At 41.4% G+C, this 11,541-nt stretch overlaps 1 protein-coding gene across 1 annotated transcript; it reads right to left on the bottom strand.

Annotated features, from left to right (window-relative positions):
• Positions 1-681: 681 nt before the first annotated feature.
• Positions 682-10,482, bottom strand: arl8 (ADP-ribosylation factor-like 8). The gene is made up of 6 exons (XM_080417662.1): positions 10,060-10,482; positions 7,156-7,216; positions 6,919-7,066; positions 5,923-6,006; positions 4,214-4,365; positions 682-3,231 (listed from the first exon to the last, which is right to left on the bottom strand). Exons 1-6 carry the CDS (start codon positions 10,103-10,105, stop codon positions 3,183-3,185), a joined length of 540 nt encoding a protein of 179 aa, XP_080273788.1. The 5' UTR covers positions 10,106-10,482; the 3' UTR covers positions 682-3,182.
• Between the last annotated feature and the right edge of the window lie 1,059 nt (positions 10,483-11,541).

Genomic DNA, 11,541 nt, shown 5'->3' with positions numbered 1-11,541 from the left:
TGTTACTTTACTTTTCAATTATGGAAAAAAGAACCTGGGTTCCAATGGATCCAATGTAGTTATTTAGTCACAAGTTCTTGATAATTTTCATTGGTTCAATAGTTATAAAACCCACACACACTTAATCATTTTCACATATTTTGTAGATCAGCATTGAAATTATTTTTTTAAATATGGAGATACAAGCTTTCTAACCGAGAGCAACGATATGTGAAATACATCAGCAAATATGGCAGAATTGTGGTCGAAAGAGCACATTCAATGGCCGTGACGTTCATGCATAAGGTGTGATGATATGTAAATTAGCAACTCTTCCTCGGCTGTCTGAGAACGTCGATGCCGATGGTGATCAGACCGTCAGCGAGAACAGTCCAGGTATGGTTCAGGTCCACTTGGCCCCTTAGAGAGGGAAGGGTCACTGGCACTGCAAATCCACCTTTATCCTTTGATGAAACATTTCTATCCACATGGGAGTGGTCTCTTATCAACCCATTAAGACCTGGAACGCATCTGTGTCACTTTAGATCTCTTTGGCTATTCAAAAATAGCAGATCTACAAGCTCAAAAAATGCCGCGCTATGAGCTTGTAGATCTGCTATTTTTGAAAAATCGCTAAAAATATTTTTTAAATATTTTTTCCCGAAAAACTGTTAGGATCTAGAAAATGTTTAGAAGCGGCCTCAGGTCTTAATGGGTTAAAGGATGCTAATGCCCTATCCGCAGGGAACGAGGGGTCACTGAATCGTTTTGAGTATGAAAATGATGTCAATCATACGCTATGGCCTTCACAGTTACCCCATCTCAACCCAATTTGAACACCTAAGGATTTTGTAACTACATGTTTGATAGCACTTCCCACCACCACCACCACCATCAGAACATTCCATCTTCTTAGAATGGTGTGCCATCGCTCCAGACTTGTACAATCTATGCTAGGGTGCAACTGAAGCTGTTCTGGCAGGCTGTGGTGACCCAACAATTCCCTTTAATTTGTCACCCGTCATATGTATATTCTAAATTCATTTTCACCATTACTGTGACCAAGAGATACTCCAGGACAAAGATGGACAGCATTTTTTATATCAACATAATAGTCAGTACTCTGATTCAGAATCCAGTTCACAATGAAACTCATGCACGGCTGCTTCTTCTTGTACCCAGTTTGGCCATTATGGAACTAAGAAGGTATGTTTTACAAGGTCTCAAAGTGACTCGTGCATAGATTTTGTTTGCAAGTTACAGAGTAACAAACCCTGATCCTCAAAGAGGGAAATGAGGGTAAAATCCCAAAAGGTAAACCGTCAGATACTTATCACACCCGCAGTTCTCCAGGCAAAATACAGACCGGCATGACTGAGGCTTCTAAATGCACTGTAGTAACAAGACTATCGTCTGATGGCCTTTGAGTCTAGATAATCTGAAAGCAACTCAAGCTTTGAGAACACCAGTCCAAATCGTTAGGAGAAACAACTTTGCATTCATACTTAAACTCTGAAATTATGTGGCACATTTGATACAGAAGAAGCCCGACTTCAACAGCTTCAGGGCACTATGGGGCTGTTTTGAAGCTCTGCATCTGGTTAACAACAGAAAGGTTATAGTGATCCCTTAATTCAAATAATACAAAAAGGATTTCAAGAAAACTGGTTAATACAAGCAATAATGGCTATAGCAAATGGGAAAGAAAATGTTCACGTTAAAATGAACCACATCAGCCACAAAAGCTTGTAGAGCACCATATCGGCAAAAAGCAATCACCTCTGAATACAAAATACCAGTAGGTCTACTGTAGATGCCAACTGTTATTATCAACCTACCCCCATCAACAGTATGCAGAAGCAAAAACAAACGCTCAAAATAAAACAAAATTAAATAAAAATCATAAAGCATTGACACAATGTAGTGTATAAAATAAAAAATACTGTTTTAAAAAGAGTTTTATACTTGCATTTAAAAAGGTTAAACCAAAGTTATGAATGCTTTGCAAACCTCACATGGCAAAGTACATGGCTGTGAGGATTTGACTTTGTTCCAAGGGTTATGTACTGAAAATGTACATGTTGTCAGCCTGGGCCATGATGTGCATGTAGAGGCTCACACTTCATAACAATGGAAATTTGTACCGCAACAACACTTTAAGTACGGCATTGTATCCACTACCACTGCAGCTTATTATCTGACACCATGTCTAAAAAAAAACCTAACTGGTTTGAGAACTGTGAACCGGATAAGTTGGAAAAGAAAAGAAAAAGAAAAACATGAAAATATGCCACTTTAAAACAGGCCTGTGCAATGTAACAGAGAACTTAATTCCACCGTGTTCATCCTAATTGTTTTGATAACACCACTGTGGTGTGTCATAATCCCTTTGTTTGTCCTATTTAATATATCCTGAACATAACCGAAACTCTGTGAAGGCAGTGGAAGTCCAACAGATAGCTGCACCATAGATGACATGGCCTTCCTGCTGATCATGTTAGCAAATTTTGTTGTGATAAAAAAAGTAACATGACATGATATGTACTGTATGTAGTGGTGACAATGAGTGTCCATGATATGTATGTAGTGGTAAACGAGCAAAACTCTTGCACACCTACGGATCGACATAGCCGACCAACGTAGAAGAAAAAAACTCCCCACTCACCATCTTGCGCACTTGCAAATAAAAGTTTAACGGGTATCGCAACTTTTTGGCCTGGAATCCTTCATTGTAAGATAACCAGATGAAGGTCTCTGCACTGACATTGTGTGCTTCCCATTACATTTGTATTTGCAAGTGATTAAGATGGTGTGCTGGAGTCTTTTCTTCTATGCGTGTAGTGGTGACAATGAGTGTCCATCGCAGCGCCGCCTTGGACATGATGTTTGGACTAGAGCCACCACTGAGCGGGCTCGCCATTCTCTGCAGTAAAACTGACTGCTAGTTCCAGGGTGAAAGTGAGTGAGTTCTGGTCAAGTTTCCATTTTTCAAACAAATCCTTGGGAGAAGTAGCAGCTCCATTGTAACAGATACGGTCTGGTCGCGCAACGTGGCAACACTCACTTCCTCTGCAGTCTTTTTAGAGGTCAATGTAGAAGTTTTGTTGAAGTCATTGTGTAAAAGAAAAAACAGCCAGTATGACAAAGCTGTTATACCACCTGGCAGGTGGCAGTCAGTCATACAGAAGGCCAAAGTGGTGTGGCTATCTTAGTCCAGCTCTGGAGGTCATCCACTCAAGACCTTGACATAAACTGGAATAAGAAAAAATACATAAATGCAGAGCAGTGTCTAAACATAAAGGATTTTGACACATCAACATACCAAGAATTATCTTCACAGATTTTAATGTAATGCTCGTCTTTCCCCAAAATGATCTTGGCACATCAAGGTCACATCTAGGCCTAACCCTAACCCAAACATGATTATCATTAAATCCTGCCATTGTGTCCTCCTGGTCTAGCCAGAGGGCAACTCAACGTATTACTGATGTTTATGTTTTAGAGCAATGGTTCTAAAAGTGGGGTCCTGGGATACCCAGCAAAATTAGTAAATAAATATGGTAGCATCAAAATTAGTTTAAAGACTTTAACCCTACATACGGTTACATCGGTTTATTTGAAAATAGCCTATTTACAAGCTTGTAGATCAACGATTTTCAAAAGATCTTGAGATCTTGAAATCTTGAATCTTGATTTGAACACAATCTTATCATATGGGGGCTCCTGGCACAACATAATTTCAGATGGGGGTCCACAAGCCAAATACATGATTAATTTGGGGGTCCTTGACAGGAATGTCAAATCTGGGATGCAGCATTGTTTAATGTTGCATTGTTACTACGTCACTGTGACTCTCTCCAAACGATGTCGATACGTTGCTGTTGTAACTAAGACCTGAAGTGTTTAAATGGCCATACTGGTAGTCTGGCATGTTAAGACCATTGAGCTTGCTCATAACCTCTTTTCATTTTATGAAGGAACTAAACGTACCCTAACCCATTATGTTTTTTTCAAAGTTATTCTATTGTGACATCACTGCCACTAGAGGGCGCTATCCCCCTGGGTCACAGTGTCATTTTTTTCCCCATGGGGGAATCTTAGACCTCGCCATTTAAGAACTGTGTTCCAGAAATAAACAAATTTCGCCGTGACCCAGGGGTAGTATTGGGAGTGACGTCAGGACTTCGGTACTCTATTGGGAGTCTGTGTGGCAAATGGACGCTCTTTGTCTTACCCCTCTCCTGTCAGTGCACAGCAGGACTGGATGTGCCAGGGGTGGTCTTTGATGGAGCTGAGGCTGAGGTATTTGGAGATCTCGGCTGCAGACATACAGTCCTTCATATCCTGCTTGTTGGCAAATATCAACACAGCTGCCTTCCGCAGGTCCTGAGGCCAGACACAAGGATCAGACGGAGAACAATGAAACCAGCACTGTGCACGTTAAACATTCACCGTTTTCAACACAGACTGGGAACAATGTGACTGCAGCACAGTGGGAACCACTGACGCTGGTGTAATATGATCATGTGTAGGGCACTGGTTCTCAAACACTGGGCCGGGACCCATTTTTTATGGGCCACGAATAAATTCCTGTTTATTTTTTATTTCCTACATTTAGTTTTTTGTTAATATTATTTCAAAAAAGTGCTTAGGAAGCGAGATACAGCCTTTTTCAGTTATAAGTTAAAAAGGAGTGGATGGAGCTGCAAATCTTCAGATAATGATATCTTGGGTTCTGAACAATCTTTTTCAAAAAGAAAAAAAAAACTTTTATTTTTTTACTCAGGATTTTTCGTTCTTGGCACTGAGGGCATTCAGAAAAACCTCGGGATATCTCGTTGTGTGGCACTGAGAGAGTTAATACATAAATAAATGTTTAAGTATTGAAAATAGCAGATCTACAAGCTCACGAGGCGTCACAAGTCTCACGAGCGACGCGACACGCTGTGAGCCGTTAGCTATTTTCACTGGTTTGGGTCACGGTGATACATCAAATTTCTATTTTGGGTCTCCAGCTAAAGAGTTTTGGGAACCAGTGGTGTAGGGTCAGGGTGTACCACAAGCGTTGGCCACTGGCTGGATATCCGAACATTAAAACATTCCCAACAACAGGCTGCTTTTGTTATGGATTTGTTTTCTTGCTTTGCGAGCTGCTTATCATCCCAAGGAGCTCCTACATCCAATTGAGGACCACAATGGAAACAAGCTCCCTGGGGCCTTTTGTGCTATCGTTTGTTTTAGCATTACCTTTGACTGTACTACCTGTACTGTTGACAATCGTGTTAAGTATTCAATCAATCAATCCTGTGTGGGAGTGACAGTCTGAGGTAGTTGCCCCCTTTATTTAATGTACATAACATTCTGCCAGAGCTGTTTCGCCTAGGCGAAACGTTTTTTTAAATGATTGAACAATAAGTGATTTCCGTGATTTGTGTGTGTGCGTGTGTCCACTACACGGATCCAAGCTCCTCACAAATACACTCTCACCTACTAGATGTTGATTAGATGCGACCATTTCACCGTCTCTCTCTTACGTGCATCATTATGTGACGCTCTCTCTCTCATCCCATAGACAACGTTTATCATGTTCTGTTCTCTTGAAGATGCAGTCACTAGGTCTAATAATAGTTCTCCATCCTGATGAAAGCACCTATGGTGTGCGTACATGTGCGCGTGCATGAATATGTGCATATATGAACGTGCATGAATGATCAGGGTCCCCAGTTTTGGGGTTTGAAAATATGGTCACCCTAAGCCAAGTAGTTTACAATAGGTTCATCTCAACCAATCTTCATCAATAAGTAGAAAACTACATGGAGATATACTGCTAAGGCAGGAGGGGGAAAAGCAGAATTCACAATAAGATTAGTCCTGGGTTATATTTTTCCCTTCGTGATGTTCTTCTGCTGGCCCTTGGCCGTGTATGAACTCTGAATGGTTTACCTCATGCGCCAGCATCCTGTAGAGCTCCTCTTTAGAGATGGCCAACCTCTCTCTGTCTGTGCTGTCCACCACCAGTATGACAAACTGTAGAACGGAGGAGGAGGCAAAAATCACAGTGAGTAACATTTTCAACAGGCCATTTACAGCAGAGCACTGAAACACAGTGGGTGGGCATTTCTTGGCCGAAGACTTCACAATGGCCTTGCCCCTGACACTGGTGACTGCTATGCTAATGCTCCCTTTTGAATAGGAGAGACGTGACAACATATGACAAAAGAACAAGGACATCTAATTTTGGAGAGGTGTGTGAGAGAGACAGTGAATAGGAGAGGTTATTGTCCGTGAGAACGCAGCAAGGAGGTGGCTGCTGGCAGATGTTGACATCAGTGAGTGTAGTATGTCTCTGCATCATGTTACAGTATAGCGTTATATAAATATATACAGTATAATATATACTGTATAGACTAGATGGTGTGAGCAGTGTATACAACTATAAGTGAATTCCTGTGGTTGCAAACACAGCCCAGCTGCGGGTGTTCTTTTTTTTCTCCTCCTCCTCTCACTTTGTCCATACGCTGCACACTCTGACCCTCGCTCTGCTTTTCTGATGGGCCCCTTTGTGGATGAGTGACCTCTTGACTTGAGCCGCCCCAACTGCTGTCTGGTGCTCTGAACAAACACGCCAGCTGCCATGCTCTGGGAGGGGAACTGCTGCTGCTGGCCACTACTTTTGTCTCCCTCACCGACAACATCTATTAGGGATTAAGAGCCCAGCTATAGTTACAGCCTCGGCATTGCTGTAGCGCTGAAAATGTGAGACTCCATCCAAGGCCGCTTGCCAATAACAACAGTGCTGTTGTTATTGGCATAGGGATAACCCCATCCAGCTGATCAATTCAGCTTTAAATGAGCTTCGTCACATGGCCATACAGAGTTGATCATTTTTGTGCATGTGTGGATGAGCATATGTTGCAGTTCCCATCGGTGCACTCTCACCTCTGTATTGGAGAAATAGGTATTCCAAGAAGACCTGAGAGAATCCTGCCCTCCGATATCCCACATCAGGAAGTGAGTGTTCTTCACCACTATTTCCTCCACGTTGCTTCCTATGGTAGGTGAGGTATGGACCACCTCATTCATCAGACTGGATAGGGGGAAAAGGTGTGCACGGTCATCATTGCGAACAAATACACAGGCTTAGACAGAGAGCGGTCAGCGCCGTAAACTACTTACAACTGGTAGAGTATTGTGGTCTTTCCTGCATTGTCCAGTCCCACAATTATCACCTTGTGCTCTGCAAAGATATGAAAACAGTAAATTAACAATGGGATTTGTAACCTGAGCCATGAAGTGATACGATACAACTTTATTGTCAGTTCTCACTGAAATTTGCTTTGTGTCCAAGACGTCACCGTTTCAAGATACAGACAGGACATACACAATACATTACAGGACACACATCACAGTAGCAGACAGAAACAAGAACTGAGTGATGATGATGGGTATTAAGTCAACTCAACTAGTAACCCAGTGACTTCTTCCAAAGTCGACCCATATACACCCAGAGGTGTGGGATATATGAATGACCTCATTGTCATTTACTTTGTTCAAAAAAGACCAAAGCAACAACATCCTGCCAGGGGAATGTGGTAAAAGTTGTATAGGCCATGCCAATTTCCGTCGTAGGCTTTTCCTTTCATTCATCGCAGTGGGTCCTTTCAGAATCATAAGGACACTGAACTTCCTTCCCACAAATTGCCTTTTCAAAGGCAACGCGACCTCCTCCTTCCAAGCACAACTCGAACCACAGCAACTCGCTCCCATTCATAAATCCACTAACACCACCGTTTAAGAACCATGCTACTGTAAGGGGCACTTTAACACCTGCCTGCCAAACAGGCACACATGACAGACCAAAGGCAGAATCAACGCTGGCACGTCCGTGCTAGAATATCCCACTGGAGTGTTTTGACTCTTCCACCTTTCGAGGCCTCTGGTGGACGGAGAGGAAGGAAGTCTGGTCAGAGGGCCAATGATTCCGACAGTTTTGGCACAACACGCAGGATGTTGGAGGATGCATTACTGCATGTTTATTGCTCACTGAGAGACAGCAGCTACCCTATGGTGGCCATGCATGCAGTAGAGCTAAACAGAGAATTTAGTTACAGTCTCATCCAAGCTGCCAAAAAAAAAGAACATAAATAAAACGTTAAAAGTTCACAAAAGCTACTTGTCCAGCCTTGGGCCCTTGCAATTGCATTACAGTACAATGCTTTGGATAATAAAACAATACATTATGAATGTATGGCCACTGAGCAGGCTACCAACGACTCAAGGTAAGATGCCACTCCAGCGCATCTCAACAACTCCACTCGGGAGCCTCGTTCAGATCTCTTTAAGCGAGTGAAAGCCGACAGTGGGAACGCTATAATCCAGAATTGGAAAATAGGATTAGCAGTCTAAGGCTGTTATCCTAACTGGACACATAGAAATGCAACAAAAGGTCGATAGAATTGGACCAAAGAGATCATTATGTTGAGGATCATCTCCCATTCTTCACAGAGCATCAGCAAAGAGAATGGCAAGCGAAGCTACCTTTACATTCAACTAACCTGTGATCTGACAGATACATTGTATCGGGGGGTCGTTTAGTTATTTGTCAAAGCTATTTGGAAAGTAACGAAGTACATGTACTCAAGTACTGTACTTAAGTTCAATTACTTTACTGGAGTATTTCCAATTTGCAATACTTTTACTTCTACTCCACTACATCTCAGAGGCAAATATTGTACTTTTACTCCACTACAATTATTTGAAAACCTTCTAGTTAAATAAATAAAATAGCTGATCTACAAGCTCACAACGGTGAGCTTGTCGATCTGCTATTTTCAAAAGAATTGTATACATATTCAAAATGGGACATTGTGCATAAGGAGTACTTTTACTTTTGATACTTTAAGTATATTTTGATGCCAATACTTTTGAACTTTTACTCAAATTACATTTTGAACACAGGCCTTTTACTTGTAACTGAGTATTTCTAAATTGTGGTATTGATACTTTTACTCAAGTAAAAAATGTCAGTACTTTTTCCACCACTGCAAATAAGCCCATGACAGTATCTTTCTAGTAGCCAGTTTAATGCTTGATGAAAATGCTCTAATGTGATCAACACGTTTCTTATAGTGCACAAAACCTACGAAATCATGTTGAACAACACATCTGTTCTACTATGTGGCAAGTCGACCTTTCACACACAGACAACTTTAACTAATTTAGTTACTGTTTTTGGTAGCTTACTTTATACTGTGACAAAATGTCGCATTTTCGATAAAGGGGGGGGGTCCCATTTGACATACAAAAATTACATATTCAACTGAAATACGAGTCAATGGCGTTAAATAACGTCAAATCTGTCCAGGGACAGTAGAAATGTTAGCAGTGGTGGGAAAAGTACTCAAACGTTTTGCCTCAGTAAAAACGTATCAATACTGCTATGTAGAAACACTCTGTTGCAAGTAAAAGTCCGGAATTAAAAAGCTATTTGAGTAAAAGTACCAGAGCATTGGTATCAAAATGTACTTAATGTACCAAAAGTAGAAAGTATACTCATTATGCAGAATGTCCCATTTTCCCCAAGTTTCCAAATGTATAAAATCTTTTTTAAATAGCAGATCTATTCTACAGGCACTGTGAGCTTGTAGATCTGCCATTTTTAAATGGCCAAAATGTATATTAGGGGCTGAAGTGGATATTGTATGTTTTGTAATAATAATCAAAATCGACAAAGTAACTAGTAACTAAAGTTTCCCAATAATTATAGAGGAGTAAAAGTACAATATTTGCCTCTGAGATGTAGTGGAGTAGAGATCCAAGTACTGAAATTTGGAAACACTCCAGTAAAGCAAGACAAATACCTCAAAATTGTACTTAAGTGCAGTAATCAAGTAAATGTACTTAGTTACTTAACACCACTGATGATGATACATTAGCACAGTGAAGCTGGGTGTAGGATAATAAGCCATGCTAGCTGAACGCTAGGCTTTAAGCAGCTAGCTTAACAGCTGAAAGGCTCGGCGGACCAGTAGCTTGTTCAGAACAGAACAGTTTAACACACGTAACGTAACGTTAACCCACCTTCATTACAAAAGAAACTCCACAGCTTGGCGAAGATGAGGCCCATTGTTGTTGACGATGATGATATAACGGTGTGGTTTCCAGCTGTGTGTGTGTGTGTGGGGGGACGTGTGAACGGGTTTAGTGGCTGGACTGTTATGCGTAATGTGTGTGTGTGTGTGTGTGTGTGGGCTGTGTGGGCACCAATCCACACCGTGTAGTTATAATGTGCTTCTTTCTCTGGCTAACATGAGCTGGATCTATCCTTTCCAACAGGACTCCATTTAATCTAAAAAAAACGACAACTATCGTGTGGATTTGAAGTGTTTTAAGGGTGGCAGATTCCTTTCCTTGTGTGTGTCTGATCTTCCTCCACCACCGGTTGGTTGGCTGGTTCAGGTTGTGTTATCTATCTATTCAGCAGAGATGTTGCTGCAGCTGCAAGGCACCGCACGACTGTGTTGTTGACTCGAGTCGATTGACACGGCTACAGCCCGTTAGCAAGTGTTGCCAGATTCTGTGAGAGAAATAAGCAACCATGTCTATGAAAACAAGCTCAAAAGAAGCGACTTAGGCTGCATCGGCTGTTTGAAAATACCAGATCTACAAGTTCAAGCTTGTAGATCTGCTATTTTCAAAGAAATCTTGAAGAAAATGTGACAAATCTGGAATATTTTTTGAAACATTTTAACAACACAAATCTTGTATGGGGGTCCACTCCCTGGCATAACATGTTTTCAGATGGGGGGGGGGGTGACAGGGGGTCTGCAGATAAATACATATAATCTGGGGGGGGATCCTCCTTGACATGAACATGTTTGAGAACCACTGGTTTAAATAGTAAAACTAATTGTGAAACAAGCCCAAATAAGCAAAGCAACTACACTTTAGAAACAAGCCCAAAAAGAACCGCAACCCGCAACTACCTTACAAGCTTACAAGCAACTTCACAGAAGAATAAGCCCACAATCGCTTATAATAAGCAGACATGGCAACACTGCCCGTTAGTTGGAGGAAGGATTTACATTAAAGTCATCAAGGATTAGTCGGTGATGTCATCGCCTGTCATGCGGAAGTGGTTCGCACCGTTAGCCCCTTCAATCCTTATATTATCACAGAACTGCTGTGGTCTGTCCATAGTTTTCATAATCCTTGCACGCTCGCGAGATCTAGCAATAGCGAGAGCTGGCGTTAAAACCACGCCCACTTAGGAGACCCCGGAATAGTGTTGCCATGTCGGCTTATTATAAGCGACTTTGGGCTTCTTTTTCTGTAAAGTTGCTTGTAAAAACTGGTAGTTGCAGGTTGCGTTTTATGGGCTTGTTTCTAAAGTGTAGTCAGTTAGTTAGTTGCTTAGTTAGGCTTGCTTCTTAATGTTTGAATTGTTATTTAAACCAGTGGTTCTCAAATATGTTCATGAAAATGTTTTGTGCCAGGTAGCATTTGTGTTGTTAGAAAGAATGTTTCAAAAATGTTCCAAATATCCCACATTTTACTGCAAGA

The sequence above is a fragment of the Gymnoscopelus braueri genome (assembly GCF_963280865.1).
Source record: "Gymnoscopelus braueri genome assembly, chromosome: 21".
NCBI lineage: Eukaryota > Metazoa > Chordata > Actinopteri > Myctophiformes > Myctophidae > Gymnoscopelus > Gymnoscopelus braueri.
This window is presented reverse-complemented; position numbering and strand designations above follow the sequence as displayed.

Coding starts and splice junctions, on each gene's coding strand:
- arl8 (XM_080417662.1), bottom strand. CDS start 10,105: ATGGGCCTCATCTTCGCCAAGCTGTGGAGTTTCTTTTGTAATGAAG. Junction 6,007..6,918: donor CCTATTTCTCCAATACAGAG/GTGAGAGTGCAC, acceptor TCCGTTCTACAG/TTTGTCATACTGGTGGTGGA. Junction 4,366..5,922: donor ACAGGATGCTGGCGCATGAG/GTAAACCATTCA, acceptor GTCTGGCCTCAG/GACCTGCGGAAGGCAGCTGT.